Source organism: Triticum dicoccoides, chromosome 4A, assembly GCF_002162155.2.
Source record: "Triticum dicoccoides isolate Atlit2015 ecotype Zavitan chromosome 4A, WEW_v2.0, whole genome shotgun sequence".
Taxonomy (NCBI): Eukaryota; Viridiplantae; Streptophyta; class Magnoliopsida; order Poales; family Poaceae; genus Triticum; species Triticum dicoccoides.
Window position 1 is genome coordinate 452424765 of NC_041386.1, and position 17554 is coordinate 452442318.

Below are 17554 nucleotides of genomic sequence, written 5' to 3' on the forward strand. Positions count from 1 at the left end.
TCATAGGAACCACCGTACTGTTAAGTGGGGTCCAGGAGAACCAGTCAGAATGACTGAAGTGATGCCTAAACCAAAAACCTATGTCTTCGAGTGAAGACAATGAGAGCGAATCTTGTCCAGAGCCGGACAAGTCAGCTTTGCTTGTAGCCCAAGTAAAGTTGCCATGAGAGTTCGAAATCTGACCGTTGAGACACGTGTCAGTTCCTTAGTGACCCAGGGTCATTTCGGACAAATCAGGTCGGGTTGCCAAGTGGCTATAAATAGCCCACCCCACAACCATAAATGGTTGGCTGCTCAGATTTCAGTGCACGGCTTTTGTTGTTTGAGAGCAACCCACCTCGAAGCCTTTGAGAGAAAATTTCTAGTGAGGAGAAAAGCCCTAACCACCCAGAGCCAGAGTAAATTGGGCATCACTTAAGTCTTCTTGTCTGTGTGATCTGAAGACTTATTACACTTGAGGACTGTGAATCCTCCAGACGGTTAGGCGTCACGTTCAGAGCATCCAAGAGACATTGTGGATTGCCAGTGAACGAAGTCTGTGAAGGTTTGGGAGTCTACCTTGAAGACTTACCAGAGTGATTGGGCGAGGACTAAGTGACCTTAGCTCAAGGAGAATACGGTGAGGACTTGGTGTCCTGAGCTGCGTGTTCAGGACTGGGTGTCCGGGACTGTGTGTCCTAAGGTTTAAATACCTAGCCGCTCCAACCAGACGTACAGTTGTCACAGCAACTGGAACTGGTCCAACACATCATTGTCTTCAACGAGTCACTGGTTTCATCTTCACTTCCTTTTACTTACTGTTACTCATTGTGAAGCCATTGCATACCTGCTCTATCTTTTGTCTTCACAACGTGAATGTATGATCTGTTTGGCTTCATAACTTCTTCCTACCTGATCCTTATTACACTGCAGTTGTTTGTCATTGTGCTTTCACTCTATTGAATACATGACCATGGCTGGCCTAGTGTAATCTAACTTTCGCTGCATAGTAATAGGCATAATCTTCGCTGTTTGTCTTCATAACTCTCACGTTTTGAAGACTTTCATAAAAATCGCCTATTCACCCCCCCTCTAGTCGATATAACGCACTTTCAGCTCTAATACCACTTTTGGGGAACGCAGTATTTCAAAAATAATTCCTACGATCACGCAAGATCTATCTATGAGATACATAGCAAGGAGAGGGGGAGAGTATGTCTACGTACCCTCGTAGACCTAAAGCGGAAGCGTTAAGTAACGAAGTTGATGTAGTTGAATGTCTTCGCGATCCAACCGATCAAGTACCAAACGCATGGCACATTCGTGATCTGCATATGTTCAGCTCGGTGACGTCCCTCGTACTCTTGATCCAGCTGAGGCCGAGGGAGAGTTTCGTCAGCACGACGGCATGATGAAGTTACCGACGCAGGGCTTCGCATAAGCACTACGATGATATGACCGAGGTGGAAATCTATGGTGGGGGGCACCGCACACGGCTAAGACATCTATCAACTTGTGTGTTCTAGGGTGCCCCCTGCCCCTGTATATAAAGGAGCAAGGGGGAGGCCCGCCAGCCCTCATGGGGCGCGCCCCCAAGTAGGATTCCTACTAGGAATAGGAATGAGGGAAGAGGGGGGGAGGAAGGAGAGGGAGAGAGGGAGAAGGAAAGGGAGGGCCGCCGCCTCCTCCTAGTCCGATTCGGACTCCTCAAGGGGGGGGGGGCGCAACCAGCCCTAGGGACCTCTTCTCTCTCTCTCTCTCTCTCTCACACACACACACACAAGGCCCATGTTGGCCCATTAGTTCCCCCGGGGTTTTCGATAATCCCCGACACTCCGATATTTATCCGGTGACCACGGAACTCATCCGGTGTCCGAATAACATCGTGCAATATATCAATCTTTATGTCTCGACCATTTCAAGACTCCTCGTCATGTCCGTGATCATATCCGGGACTCTGAACTACCTTCGGTACATCAAAACACATAATACTGATCGTCATCGAATGTTAAGCGTGCGGACCCTATGGGTTCGAGAACTAATCTCCGGTCAATAACCAATAGCAGAACCTGGATGCTCATATGGGTTCCTACATATTCTACGAAGATCGATCAAACCGCATAACAACATACATTGTTCCCTTTGTCATCGGTATGTTACTTGCCCGAGATTTGATCGTCAGTATCTCAATACCTAGTTCAATCTCGTTACCAGGAAGTCTCTTTACTCGTTCCGTAATGCAACATCCCGCAACTAACTCATTAGTCACATTTCTTGCAAGGCTTATAGTGATGTGCATTACCGAGAGGGCCCAGAGACACCTCTCCGATACACGGAGTGACAAATCCTAATCTCGATCTATGCCAACTCAACAAACACCATTGGAGAGACATGTAGAGCATCTTTATAGTCATCCAGTTATGTTGTGACGTTTGATAGCACACTAAGTGTTCCTCCGGTATTCGGAAGTTGCATAATCTCATAGTCATAGGAATGTTCTATAAGTCATGAAGAAAGCAATAGCAATAAACTAAACGATCATAGTGCTAAGCTAACGGATGGGTCAAGTCAATCACATCATTCTCTAATGATGTGATCCCGTTCATCAAATGACAACTCATGTCTATGGTTAGGAAACTTAACCATCTTTGATTAACGAGCTAGTCAAGTAGAGGCATACTAGTGACACTCTGTTTGTCTATGTATTCACACATATACTAAGTTTCCGGTTAATACAATTCTAGCATGAATAATAAACACTTATCATAATATAAGGAAATATAAATAACAACTTTATTATTGCCTCTAGGGCATATTTCCTTCAGCAAATTCATATTATAGTAGACAATTTCAACACTCCATGATTAGCTTCCAAATCCATAATTTTGATAGGAAAAACCGGGAACAAAAAGCTACAAAGTTTATCCATCTCTACCTATCGCCAGGCGCAGGGATATACAGATTAGTGCAAATTTTATACTCGCTATGTATTAGCTTGTTTCTTGCATCAATTTGATAAACAAACTGGGTTGCAGCAGTGCCTCAATAACAGTCATTGTAAAGGACACAATGGCACACATAACATCATTCAAATCACGTCTCACAAAATTTAGGGATATGCATACAAATGAAAGAAAAGAAAAAGTAAATAATCAAACCTGCATTAGTGCATCATCTTGACTCCAAAAAGCGACACCAAAGTAGATGGGCACCCTTGAGGCTAGGGCAGAGCGAGGATCTTCCCAGGCTCAAAATCAGGGTGCATACTGACACCTCCCGAAGCGCGCCCATGCAGCCGCCACTCCATCCACTCTTGCAACTAGTCAGGACGAGATAGTTGCGCAACTGCCGCTCCATCCCCTATCACAAATGCTCGGGCCGTCACAGCCAACGGGTTGTTGTTGCCACTCCTCTCAGCGGGCGCTCCTGACAACTGCAGAGCTTGTCTCGATTTCGCCGGTCCATGGCGACTTGTTCCCCTCAAGAATCACCTTAAATCCATAGTACAAGAAAACAACACAGACAAGAAGGAGCTCTACGGGGGTTGTGAAGTCCATGCGTTGGGCATTTAGATAAACTCTCCACAAATGGATACAACACGAAAAATATTACATATTCTTTGAGAACATACTTCAGAGCTAATACACACACGACAATACCAGTACAATTTAAACAAGGAAAAGTCGGTTGTATTTTGAGCTCTTTTTGAAAAACATATAAATTGTATTTTGTAGCATGGTCGATGATGGCTCCAGCCGCTGGGGCATAACCAGCCGCCACGTGACATCAGCTCATCAATCCATCATGGTCCACTACGCTAGGCATGTGCCTCCGCTTCTCGCCGTCCACGCCCTAAGGCTGTATCAAAAGTTCACAATAAAATCAATTGTTTGCATTACCTCTTGTTTCCTAAACATGCAAAGTTCTTTGTATTAAGCAAGATAGATCAATAGCAGAAACAATTCTAACTAAAAAAGGTGTACATGGTCATTAGGCTCATGTACATAGAGAATTTATAAATTTGACAAAAAAATGGAACCACAATAAAAAGAACAGGTGCATAATGCATTTCAATTGTTACAGAAAATATATCATCAAAGAAGATGAAAGCAGAGATTATTTTTATACAATATATATAACAGGTAGTATAGAATTATCAACCATAGAATATTTGCATGTCACAACTCCCAGTTCAATCAAATTTATGTTAGAACTATAAGTGTGTTTTTGTTACACTTTATACATGTCAATATATCAAGCAACTCGCTCCTTTTGTTTGTTTTTCATAAGCACAAAGCATGAACTCTAAACCTCACCTTTTGTGAAGAGAAGGATCCATAGAGCTCTGGAGATCTATACATTCTTGCTGCAACGTAATATTATGATCAGCATCAACGACTTTTCCATCAAGGTTGCAGGCTTGTGCTCATTGCAAATTCATATTATAGCAGGCAATTTCAACACTCCATGATTAGCTTCCGAATCCATAATTTTGATAGGAAAAACCGGTAACAAAAAGCTACAAAGTTTATCCATCTCTACCTATCGCTAGGTGCGGGGATATACAGATTAGTGCAATAAATTTATACTCACTATGTATTGGTTTGTTTCTTGCATCAATTTGATAAACAAATTGGGTTGCAGCGATGCCTCAATAACAATCATTGTAAATGACACAATGGCACACACAACACTCAAATCATGTCTCACAAAATTCAGGGATATGCATACAAATAAAAGAAAAGAAACCGTAAAGAAGCAAACCTGCATTAGTGCATCATCTTGACTCCAGAAAACGACACCAAAGTAGATGGACACCCTTGAGGCTTGGGCAGAGCGAGGATCCTCCCAGGCTCAAAATTAGGGTGCATACTGACACCTCCAGGAGTGCCCCCATGCAGCCGCCACTCCATCCACTCTCGCAACTTGTCGGGACGAGGTAGTTGCGCAACCGCCGCTCTATCCCCTCTCACAAATGCTCGGGCAATCACGTCCAACGAGTTGTTGTTGCCACTCCTCTCAGCCGGCGTTCCTCGCAACCGCGGAGCCTCTCTCGATCTCGCCAGTCCATGGCGACTTGTTCCCCTCGAGAATCACCTTAAATTCATAGTACAAGAAAACAAAATAGACCAGAAGGAGCTCTAAGGGGGTTGTGAAGTCCATGCGGTGGACATTTAGATAAACTCTCCACAAATGGATGCAACACGAAAAAATTACATATTCTTTGAGAACATACTTTAGAGCTAATACACACACGACAATACCAGTAAAGTTTAAACAAGGAAAAGTCAGTTGTATTTTGAGCTCTTTTTGAAAAAAAAATATTGTATTTTGAGTTGGGAAAAGTTAATAGATACTATGAACAAATTACACTCACATCGCCGTGACATGAAAATGAAAAGATAAGCACCCAAAAGCATCACTACCTTTATTTCAGATCCCCGAACCTCAGCAACTTTGATAATTTTTTCGCCATTCAAAGGATCAACTATCTAGAGTTCCAGTTAGCAGACTATCCATTTTCCCTGCACTGAACTTAACTTTGTCAATGTCTGTGGTGAAATAGCACATTTCACTTGGTGGGGAACCTGATAGTCATACATTAACCTACCAAGAAGAAGAATAATTCCATGTTTTAGCAATTCAATTTCAGGTTTTGTATTTTTTAAATAATTGCTTGGCCATTGTACAGTAATCAATGTTCCTGAAGCTGGAGGACAAACACATGAGATTGCTCTGTACTACAAAGGGGTGTCATCAAGTTATCATAGCCATAGCCTAAAAAAACAAAGCACGACTGACCAAACACATCTTGTCCATTTTGCCCAATAGGAAGTTCAGAGAATGATAGTACACATCGGATGCAATGGAAAGCTCCTTCTCAAGTAAAATTATTTCTATCCACCTTCACCATAAAGATAATAATATTCCTATGTATCATGCTTAAACATCACAATCAGTAATCAGTAACCCCATGGACAGAGACAGTTATGAAGCGTGCCCATGATAAAGCTAGCAAGCAGGACCAATTTAAAAGAATGCATACAAACATATCCACAAAATGGCGGTCATCTTACCGAATTTCTGCACTTCCCCTGGGCTTGAACCAGAGATCTCCTTGGGAGACACCATAGCAAATTCCGGCGTGTGCAGCAACCTGCACATCACCTAAAACTGTGAGTAACCGAGCAGTGCAAATCAATGCCAGGCTCCCCTCGGAACCCTGACAGCTACCAGCCCAGACCGTGTCTAAAATGGCGGCCCGGGAGCAGGTGCTTCGAGCTCCTGCATAAGAAACCGGCATCAAATTTCCACGGACTGCTCCCCCCGCGATGATAAGCATTGGACGAAACCGGATCACGACCAAAAACATGGAGCGCGGGTGAGAGGTGGGTCACATGGAAGTGAACGCAGCAGGGGATCGCCGGATGGCCGCGGCCGCAGCGAGGTGCCGCCGGAAAACAAGGTGGCTCATCGGTTGGCTACATGCGCTCGATCTCCCATGGGAGCATGGGACGCGACGGGTGTGGTTCGACTTGGATGGATTGACGGAGAGAGAGAGAGAGAGAGAGAGAGAGGAGGCAGGCAGAGGGAGGGGCAGCAGCGAAGGAGTAGCGTCAGGGGCGGCGGAGGTGGTGAACCCTAGAAGAGAAGAGACAGGGACGATCGACAGAAGGATGGCAAATATTTTTTTTGACCACGAGGACGGTAAAGATTGAGCGAAGGAGGGGCTATTCAGCGTTCCATTTCTTTGATGGTAGGCAAAAAACAAACATGTGTTTCTTTTGGTTTTTATAAGGGGGGAAAGAAACCAGACGGAAGATTGTGGTGGAAGGTAAGACAAAAACCTGATGAAAGATGATGGTAGAAGGTGAGACGAAAAAATCCGTGAAACCGAGACTACCAAGTCCTTCATCAGAAGTAGAGATTTAGGAAGGTGATCTCGTATATATAGTAGGATTTCTGAATTGTTAATTACCTATTTTTTATGTGATTATATTGAATCAAGTAAAGATTTAGGAAGGTGATCTCATATATATGATACGATTTTTGAATTATTAATTACTTAATTATTTATGTGATTATATTGAATCAATATCTACCAAAGCAATCACGAAAAAACGGAAAGAAGGTTTGGACAAATTGATTGGGCCGGCCCAAGTACAATGTTCTGACGTGATTTTAAAGGTGGGCGAAAGATAGAACTGGTGGGATGAGATATGAGTGAGGCGAGACTATCAACTCAGACATTAAAAGTAGAGATACCTTCTTAACTAAAAAGATAATACAAAACTTCTCTATCTGTTTTAGAAAGGAAAAATAATTAATGCTTGCAAAGGTTTATATCTACGAATATTGCCTACTTTTTTTAGTTGAACATATAGTATAAACAATTCTACACAAAAACATGGGATGGTTTTGTGCAACCACTCTTGGTAACGATCAATGTCAAAAAGGAAAACGATGTACAACAGAACAAAACTAGTCATGAATTAAAGCCTGCAAAATTAGTTGAATCTTATGTGCAAGTATGAACTTTTTAGTCAAATCTGATGAACAGAACATTACTGCATAATGATACAAACACAAGAACTTGTTTATTGCTCCCTCCGTTCTTAAATATAAGTCTTTTTAAAGATTTTAATAAAAAAAATTATATAAAGAAAAATGAGTGAATCTAGATTTTAAAATATGTCTAAAAAGACTTATCTCTATTATATTATTTAAAAAAACGTAAGGTTCCATTTCATCTCTCTTTCGTCCAACCTTCCATATATACGTCTCACTCTTTTCGTATCCTCTTTGATTTTTTTCCTTCCATATTTGATTTTTCTCTCATTTATTCAATTGTCTCATGTTTAGTAACTTACCAAAATAAACATACATTTTGTTGGTAAGTCATTAAATTCTTACCAAAAAAATGCTTAACAATAAAATGGCAGAGAAATCATGGCGACTGCATACAAAGATTTGGTAAGATTTTAGCGTATCAATATAATAATATACGTGGATTCTAAAAATAATAATAATAAAAGACGTGCAGTTATTAAAATGTTTATACTCCGATTACAACGCACGGACAATTGTCTAGTATTTCCTTCGTTCTAAAATTCTTGTCTTAGATTCATCTAGATACGGATGTATATAATACCAATATTTAGACAAATCTAAAACAAAATTTTTGGAACAAATCTATTTTTTACAAAACAAAGGGAGCAGAATTCGCGAGGAAACGAAAAGGAAGTGGGGCGAAGGGGGCGGAAAGCCACACACACGTGTACGCATCTAGTCCGGGTGTGTGTGATGACCGAGTGACACACAGAACACATATATTCAGCCAGGAAGCAGAGGAGGCGGAGGAGGAAAGCTCCAAGGGCGGCCAGCCAGCCAGATACAACATACAGCACCGAGAAAGATTCTTTCCCCCTCCTCCTCCTCCTCCTGCCATCCGCCGCCGGCCACCCAGCAATGGCGGCCACGCCCCTCGACTCCGCCTGGGAGGTACGCGCCCGTCGTTCCGATCTCTGTCTCCCCTCCCCGCTATACGTGCCGATCTTGACGGATCTTTCGTCTCCCTCTCCGCCGCCGTCTCCGGCCTTGCTGTCGGGATCAACGAATGCAGTGGCTGATCACCAACTTCAGCGAGTTCCAGCTGGCCACCGTCGTCACCTTCGTCCTCCACGAGAGCGTCTTCTTCCTCTCCGGCTTCCCCTCCCTCCTCTTCGAGCGCCTCGGACTCTTCGCCAAGTACAAGATCCAGGTCTGCTCCTACCCATCTCGCACGCCTCTTGGTTGATTGATTGATTTGATCCATCCATCAGATAGACGTGCCTAGGCCCATCTTGCACGTCCAATGTGTGGGTGTGTATACCTTCGAAATTTCGCGACACGAGATAGCATGGTGGGAGAACAGTCATGGAAGATAACGAATCCTGTTTGCAACCTATGATTGGACGTTTTTTCTTTTTGTTCTTTTGTAAAAATTTCTCTATCATGACAAGCAAGACTGACGAGTAAGACCGCCGAACCAGAAAGGGATGCGTCTGATTTCTTTATATTGCGTCGTACTGATATGGACCAAGCACGAGTAGGCAACACTCATTTTCGTTTGGCTCTCTTCCCTACTGTTTAAGAAACTATTACGCCTCGCGTCCAAATCAAACTGCCTGCTGAGAGAAGGAAAATAAGGATGAGAAACACTGGTGACATGGCTCAGTTAAACATGCATCGGAAGACTTATGGATTTTCACTAATACTCGAACCTTCTATTACTTGATCAAGCTATAACAAATTCCTGCCCCGAGGTTATGATTTCAAAATATAGAAATAAAAGTTCCAAGCTGAAAAAATCCTTGGGACTTTGGAATGCTTTAATTCTAAGCACTCTGGGAATCAATCTCTGCATATTTATCAGGACAAACAAATGCCTAAGTAGTGAGATACAAGATGCAGGTCTGCTCTTAACTATGTCACGTGCCTTGATTGATCCTTCCACTAGATAGACATATATAGTTCCATCTTCCATGTGAAATGCATGTGTACCACACATGGTGGGAGAACTGTTAAATGAGATAACACGGGAATAGACAGGGAAGGTAACCAAACCTTCTTCTAAGCTATTAATGGATGTTTTTCTCTTACATAACTTTCTCTATATGGCAAGGAAGACAGCCCAAGCAAGGAAGAAATGTATCGGATTTATTCCGATATATGATACTATATGGACCAAACAACACTAGGCATCAGCTGTTTTCATTTCACGTTCTTTGCTCCTATTTAAGAAACTATTTCTGACTTTTGATGCTAGAGATTCAAAGTAAAAACTTACACCTCACACCCAAATAAAAATTTCTTCCGAGGAGAAGGAAAATAAGGACGGGATACATTTGGTCACTAGGCGTGTGTCTGTGGTCATCGAAAAGTTATTTCAATTGTATGGTGCTGAGGTGAACCAAACAACACTAGGCACCGTCTGTTTTCATTTCATGTTCTGCGCTCCTATTTAAGAAACTTATTTTTTAGTTTTTCTTTTAGAGATTCAAATTCAGACATGTTGTGTGATACTGATATGAACCATACAAGAGTAAGAAACACTCATTTTCGGTTAGTTTCTTCGCTCCTGTTTAAGAAGCTATTTCTGTCCTCTGCTGTTAGAGATTTATAAAGTGATATATTACATCCTGTGTCCAAATTAAACTGCCAGCTGAGACAAAGATAATGGGGATGACAAATACTTGGTCAGCAGTGGCGGAGCCAGGTTTGAAGTTTGTATGCGACTTCATTTGACATTCCAAATAGATTTAGATGACCAAAAGCTGTGTGTACAACTACCAAACATAAAATGCAATAAAACATGAAGTCGTAAAAGTTGCTGGCATTGGCACCCGGCGACAGAAGATCCTACTTGCAACATGTAACCATTTATGTATGCATTTAGATATCAGTTGGGTGCGTCCACCCTGTTGCCTCTTGTACTATTGTTATAGTCGTGATTCTAGTCTAGCTCCTCTGTCAATCACTGTTGTTTGTCCCTCTTGTTCCATCTTGGGGTGCTGGTGAGTTCAGTATGTGGCGGCGTGGTGGCTGTGGCATGCATCGTGCGTGTGGTGCGGGTCGAGATTCGGGCTGGCCAAAGACTTAGCAAGAACAGGAGATTGCAGCTTTTGGTTTGGCATACCGAGTAGACACAAGTGTAAATGAAGTTGGTGGTGGACATTTTTGTGGACACAGAACGTATTGGCCCAGGCCTACTGATGAATCAAGGAGGCGTCCCCTCCTTCCTTACATGGATCACATACGCCACTTCACCTTCATACCTGCAGATCAAAGCTTACATTTGGTGTTCCCATGGTGTCATAGCTAAGGGTATGAGCAGGTGTGCTTCCTTAGTTAGCAATCTGGAGACCTAGGATGGATACCCCTGCTTGCCCCTACGGTGGCACTGCCCATGGGTCACAGGGCTCAGCTAAACTTTTGTGTCTCTGGACATATTTTTTTTCACCGCAGATGTAGGAGCGCTGCTTGAATATTGCATATTTTTACCATAATATAACTTCCTGCCCGAGGTTATATTTTAACATACAGAAATAGAAGTTCCAAGCTAACAAATCTTTGGAATATGACTGCTTTAATGCTAAGCCGTTCCGGAGTCAAATGCTGCATCTTCGTAACGCTCCCAGATTGGCTACCGGGTATAAGGCTGCTACGCCTGGCTACCAATTGGGATCTATACTGGTCCCACAGACCAGCAGTGCGCGTCAGATTCATGCCAAACCTTAGTGGTAGGGCCTCTGCTGTGAAGGCATCATAACGTATCTCAATTTTCTCATTAGCTGCTGCCATAAATTTTCCATGATGCCTCAAAACTGCCCCAACTGCGCCTTGTAGCAAGTCCGCATCAAATGCTGCATCCACATTGAGTTTTACATAATCTTTCCTCGGTTTCATCCAGCCCCCAGTTCTAACTTTACTCTTCGTGAGCAAGCTAGACCAAAATTTGCAGCAAGGACTTTCACAGATAAACAAACCTGAGCAGCAGATAGACATTGTTCACCGTGGAGGAAGTTCCTGCGTTCCCACCATAAGTACCAAGTTTTGGCTTGACCTGCCTCATCACACAAACCTCTTCATTCAGGATGCACCGCAAGTACTCTAGTATAGCTTCACCAGCTCGGTCCACATGCCAAGATCTCCTAATGACTTCATCAAGACCTAACAAGGTCCATACTTCCATGGCCACAGAACGATCAAATAGGAGATGTTTTTTAGTATCAGCATCGCCCTTGCAAATTGGACACTGAGCCTGCACTTTTATATGTCTGCCCATAAGAATCGCTCGACAAGGGATGGCACCGAGAAGGGCCCTCCATACAAAGATCTTTACCTTTGAAGGACAGCGAAGTGTCCAAACTGTTCCCCACGTACAACTTGAATCTGAAGCACCCACATTAGCATTTGACAACTTATGTCCAAACTGATATTCCCACTCTGCATGGTACGCTCATCGGACAAAAAACATTCCCTTTTGTTGAGATTCCAAGCCAAGAAAGCATCCATTTCATATGTTGGGAGAGGGATCGCCAAAATCCTTTGAGCATCTTACCTTCTACTCATCAAAATATAAGGTAAATCACGAGCAGTATTTGATAAACATTTATTTACACAATCGCATTATGGGCAGGTAAGTCTAGAATATTTATATCCCGTTGCAACGCACGGTCATTGTCCTAGTCATTTAAAAACATATATGCTTGCGTGATTACGCTAGAGCTATATTAAGGTGCTAGGTATCTCTACTATTAAAAGGGAGTTTCTTCGTTTTGCTCTCGTCGCTTCCACCCCTCCCATTGATACATGGCCCCTCCCACCGATTTGTTTTTTTCAAACCACGTGATAACCCCCCCTTTTTTCCAAACCGACCCGCGCCTCCTTGTTTCTGGTAAGGAATAGCTTGCAAAGCAATCAACATTTTTTTCTTTCAAAACCACGTGATAACCCCCATTAATTTATTTCCAATTCGACCCCCACCTCCTTGTTTTTGTGAAAGAAATCCTTGCAAAGCAATTAATGGATTTTTTTCCAAACTACACGATAACCCCCATTAATTTATTTCCGAACCAACCCCACGTCCTCGTTTCTGGGAAAAGAGATCCCTTGCAAAGCAATCAACATAATTCAAATAAATTGCCAATAGCAAGAAATCCCCTGCAAGCAAACAACAAAATCAATTCATGTAGTTATATGTACACAATCTCAATCACATCATATCTTTCTTTACCTTTGCATATGGACTCCCTCCCCACATCATATCTCAATCTCAACCCAATAAAAAATTTCCTATGTTGAACCACTAGAATAAAGTTGCCCCCGTTGCAACACACGGGTATTTAGCTAGTCATACTAATTGCATTATTGGTAATAGGAAACTGACACTGCATTTTGAATATAATAGCTCTTCTGCAAATTTAGACAATCCTTACTGTTTCTTTTTTGTGCTAGCCAAACTGAAGGACATACTGTCTGACCAGTTTTACAACAGAATCTCCTCGCTAAGAACATTAGTTTTGTATAATATTCTGAATGGAGATATGTGGTGTTGTGTTCTGTATAACACAGTCTACATTTCGATTGGACTAAATTTACCCCAATAAACTAAATTGAACTTCATTGAGGGAAACTCGGCCTCCGTTTGCTTGTTTCGAGCTGTAAGAAAATGTTTGTAGTCGGTGCCTTGTTCTCTTCTCTTAAAAATGTAAAGAGTTTTCTGTAAGAGAGGCTGTTATACTTTTGTTTGGTTTTAGTAATGGAAGTAACTTATCATCCTGGCTCTTAAGAAGCATGCATGTGACTGGGCTTGTAGTGCATGTTACTGATTTTGTTCCCAGTTTACTTTCCTCAGAACAGTTTCTGCTTTCCAGTGTGCGCTAGTATACTTTCCTCAGAGAAATCTATCTTGTAGTGCATGTTGGGCTAAATCTTTTATGTCCGCATCAAATTTACTTTCCTCGGAGAAATCTATCTTGTAGTGCATGTTACTGATTTTGTTCCCAGTTTCTACTTTCCAGTGTGTGCTAGTTTAATTCACTCCTTTTTATTTTCCTGTGATGAAATATTTGATTCATTGGAGCTATTTAATTCAGTGAACATTTGTACGTATTTTCCTTACGTAACTGGTTTCCTAAACAAGTGTGTGTGTGCATGTTTGCAGAAGAAGAGCAACACTTCTGCTTACCAGAACAGATGCGTCATGCGTCTCATTCTCTACCATGTCTGTGTGAATTTGCCAGTCATGATTTTCTCCTATCCTGCCTTTAAGTTCATGGGGCTGAGGAGCTCTCTTCCTCTGCCACACTGGTATTAAATTTTATTTCCTTCTTAAGTCCAACAAAAGTATAATTTGAGAATGCACACATGAAAGCAGCAGGATAACTAAAGACTCAAGTGGAACAGGAAATTGCTTAACTTGCTAATGCTACCTGATGCAGGACGGTCATTGTATCTCAAGTTCTTTTTTATTTTATACTCGAAGATTTCATATTCTATTGGGGGCACAGGGCTCTGCATACCAAATGGCTATACAAGCATGTCCACAGTGTGCACCATGAGTAAGTGATATTTCTTCATTAACCCGTATTTGATTTTACTACATTAGTTTGTTACCATTCTAACTTTTAAGACGATAAAATGTGAGCAGATATGCTACACCATTCGGCTTAACTTCGGAATATGCACACCCTGCTGAAATTTTGTTCCTGGGATTTGCCACGGTTGTTGGTCCTGCCCTCACTGGCCCTCACTTGTTTACCCTTTGGCTGTGGATGGTTTTGAGGGTGTTAGAGACGGTTGAAGCTCACAGTGGATATCACTTCCCTTGGAGCCCATCAAACTTCCTGCCACTGTATGGAGGGTAAGTAAACTAGAATTTGCAAATGTGGTACCTGATGGTAGGGAAGTTCTATTTTCTCATTTGATAGGTTGCGTTTAACTGAGTTGTGAATATTTTCTCATGAGCAGCTCTGACTTCCATGACTATCATCATCGTGTGCTCTACACCAAGTCAGGGAACTACGCCTCTACTTTTGTTTACATGGACTGGTGAGTATACATGTTTGCCTTTGCTGTGTTGAATATGCGTGGTAAGCTCCCTCCCTTTTACATGACATGCATCCTCTTAATCTTGTTGTTGCGTTAGGTTGTTTGGCACAGACAAGGGCTATCGCAAGACAAAAGCCATCGAAGGGGAAGAAGGGAAGCATTTGTAAATTGTGGAGGCTACTCTCTCTTTTCTCTGAGTCAACTCATCAGAACTAGTTTTTGATCTCTTGTATTGGTGATAACATTGTGTTCATGGGAGGAGATACATGCGGCATTGATCCTAGGCATGGGCCGTCCATCCTACATGTCGTTGAGTCTCTGTTCTCCCATATTTGCTAGCATGATGAGATCATGTGTTGTGTAGGCCAACTTATATAATTTGTGGTGAATTAAATTTGTTGTGCTCTGTTGGGGTTTATGCCCATGGCAGAAGTAACTATTTGAAGCAGCAATAACTTGTCAGATTAGTTGTTTTGCAAGTCGAGTAAATAACTGAGATGAGATTTGTCTGTGCTTTATTTGTTTTTGCATCAGTTTCCCTTGCAAACTCATGGGGAGCATGGTGCAAGTGATTACTGGCAATCTGAATCATCTTAATAATCAAGCAAAACTTAGCTTCTAGCCATGAATGCGGCTCCTCACGGTTACATGTGTATTGTCATAGCTTGGCTGCTATTGTGCGTCCGCCATCGACGCATATGACCTGGCCCGTCATGTACCCGGCGCCGGGCATGCAGAGGAAGGCGACGACCGCGGCGACTTCGTGGGGCTTGCCGAAGCGGCGCATGGGCACCCGCGCCGTCTCCATGTCGGCGAGCCTCCGCGCCATGGTTGGGTCGGTGGCGAGCGTGGTGGTGGAGATATCGGTGTCGATGCCGCCCGGCGCGACGCAGTTGACGCGGATGCCGTGCGTCGCCCACTCGGCGGCCAGGCTCCTGGCGAGCTGGTGCATGGCCCCCTTGGTGAGCGAGTAAACCGAGAGCGCCGGGTAGGCGATGTAGCCGGTGACGGAGGAGATGAGCAGCACGGAGGAGGCCCCGGCTTGGCGGAGCAGCGGGTGCGCGAGCTGGGAGAGGTGGAAGCAGGGGTCGAGGTTGGTGGCCATGATGCGGGCGTAGTCCTCCGGCGTGGTGTCCGCGGCCGCCTTGTAGAGGGATTGGCCGGCGTTGTTGACGAGGATGTGGAGCTTGCCGTGGAAGAGGTCGCGGACCGTGGCGACGAGGGCCTCCCTGTCGCCGCGCACGGAGACGTCGCAGACGGAGGCGGTGACCAGCTGGTGGAGGCCCTTGCTCTGCCATCGCCGCCGGCATTTGTCCAGGCCGGCGGCGTTGCGTGCGCAGGTGTGCACCTTGGCGCCCAGCCCGGCCAGCTCCTCCACGATGGCAAGCCTACGGACGTACAAAATGAATCGAGCGGTTGATCAATGCGTGCACCACCAACTAACTAATCGAGTGCGCAAAGCCACGAAATGAAGCATAACTGAACATACCCGATCCCCTTGGTTCCTCCGGTGACGAGCGCCGTCATGCCGGCGAGGTTCCACCGGTGACTCATCGTCTCCTGTGAAGAATCCGATGTGACACCTGCCATCGGTCGGTAAATATATCAGCTATAGCGACTGATCGACCCTGCATCAGTAGCCAGTTATATATGTTTGTGTGATGGATCGATCGGCCCAATGACCCTGCATCCCATCCATCTTGTTTCACATCATGCTTAGTTGCCACACTTGGTATTGGAGTCCCCTCCAAGTTCGTCACTGCCAAGGAAGATAGATATTTTCGATGCATATGCTCCCAGCCTCCTGCTCGGCTGCTTTTTGCTCACTGCTTTCGGCAAATCTATCTATCTACCCCTCTACCCTTATAATAATATAATAAAGCCAATAATGCTTCGTCCGTCATGAAAATTGACTCCGAAGTTGTCCATAATTACCCACCACACCACCCATAAGTTAGAAAAAAACAAATCGTTTTTTCTTTTACACCCGACCGCAGCTTTTTCAATAACTTTAAATCCCACCATATAGCACAAAGATTCACACAGCCAAGTGGATAGAGCATCCTCCTTCAGTCTAGAAGACCTAGGTTTGAGTCGTCCTTCTCCCCTTTTTCCTAATCCCGCATATCTAAAAGTTTTTTTAATATTAATATCTCTACAACAACAACAAAGCCTTTAGTCCCAAACAAGTTGGAGTAGGCTAGAGGTGAAACCCATAAGATCTCGCAACTAACTCATGGCTCTGGCACATGGATAGCAAGCTTCCACGCATCCCTGTCCATAGCTAGCTCTTTGGTGATACTCCAATCCTTCAGGTCTCTCTTAACGGACTCCTCCCATGTTAAATTCGGTCTACCCCGCCCTCTCTTGACATTCTCCGCACGCTTTAGCCGTCCACTATGCACCGGAGCTTCTGGAGGCCTGCGCTGAATATGCCCAAACCATCTCAGACGATGTTGGACAAGCTTCTCTTCAATTGGTGCTATCCCAACTCTATCTCATATATCATCATTCCGGACTCGATCCTTCCTCGTGTGGCTACACATCCATCTCAACATACGCATCTCCGCCACACCTAACTATTGAACATGTCGCCTTTTAGTCGGCCAACACTCAGTGCCATACAACATTGCGGGTCGAACCGCCGTCTTGTAGAACTTGCCTTTTAGCTTTTGTGGCACTCTCTTGTCACAGAGAATGCCAGAAGCTTGGCGACACTTCATCCATCCGGCTTTGATTCGATGGTTCATATCTTCATCAATACCCCCATCCTCCTGCAGCATTGACCCCAAATACCGAAAGGTGTCCTTCTGAGGTACCACCTGGCCATCAAGGCTAACCTCCTCCTCATACCTAGTAGTACTGAAACCGCACATCATGTACTCGGTTTTAGTTCTACTAAGCCTAAACCCTTTCGATTCCAAGGTTTGTCTCCATAACTCTAACTTCCTATTTACCCCCGTCCGACTATCGTCAACTA

At 43.8% G+C, this 17554-nt stretch overlaps 2 protein-coding genes and 1 long non-coding RNA gene across 4 annotated transcripts; 1 reads left to right on the forward strand and 2 right to left on the reverse strand.

The window, feature by feature from the left end:
* Positions 1-3066: 3066 nt before the first annotated feature.
* LOC119286128 lies at positions 3067-6717 on the reverse strand. Of its 2 annotated transcripts, XR_005140273.1 has the most exons (4): positions 6224-6717; positions 4744-6136; positions 4296-4345; positions 3086-3837 (listed from the first exon to the last, which is right to left on the reverse strand). It is a non-coding gene; the product is annotated as an uncharacterized LOC119286128 (long non-coding RNA). The 2 variants fall into 2 exon arrangements; XR_005140272.1 differs by having other exon boundaries at positions 3067-3837; positions 4744-6717.
* A 1606-nt stretch (positions 6718-8323) lies between these two features.
* On the forward strand, positions 8324-15041 carry LOC119286129 (very-long-chain aldehyde decarbonylase GL1-11-like). The gene is made up of 7 exons (XM_037565478.1): positions 8324-8481; positions 8603-8740; positions 13688-13833; positions 13965-14084; positions 14174-14386; positions 14494-14574; positions 14672-15041. Exons 1-7 carry the CDS (start codon positions 8449-8451, stop codon positions 14739-14741), a joined length of 801 nt encoding a protein of 266 aa, XP_037421375.1. The 5' UTR covers positions 8324-8448; the 3' UTR covers positions 14742-15041.
* A 151-nt stretch (positions 15042-15192) lies between these two features.
* Positions 15193-16288, reverse strand: LOC119286130 (noroxomaritidine/norcraugsodine reductase-like). Its single transcript, XM_037565479.1, has 2 exons — positions 16064-16288; positions 15193-15962 (listed from the first exon to the last, which is right to left on the reverse strand). The coding sequence occupies exons 1-2, from the start codon at positions 16162-16164 to the stop codon at positions 15233-15235; spliced, it is 831 nt and encodes a 276-aa protein (XP_037421376.1). The 5' UTR covers positions 16165-16288; the 3' UTR covers positions 15193-15232.
* Positions 16289-17554: the final 1266 nt, after the last annotated feature.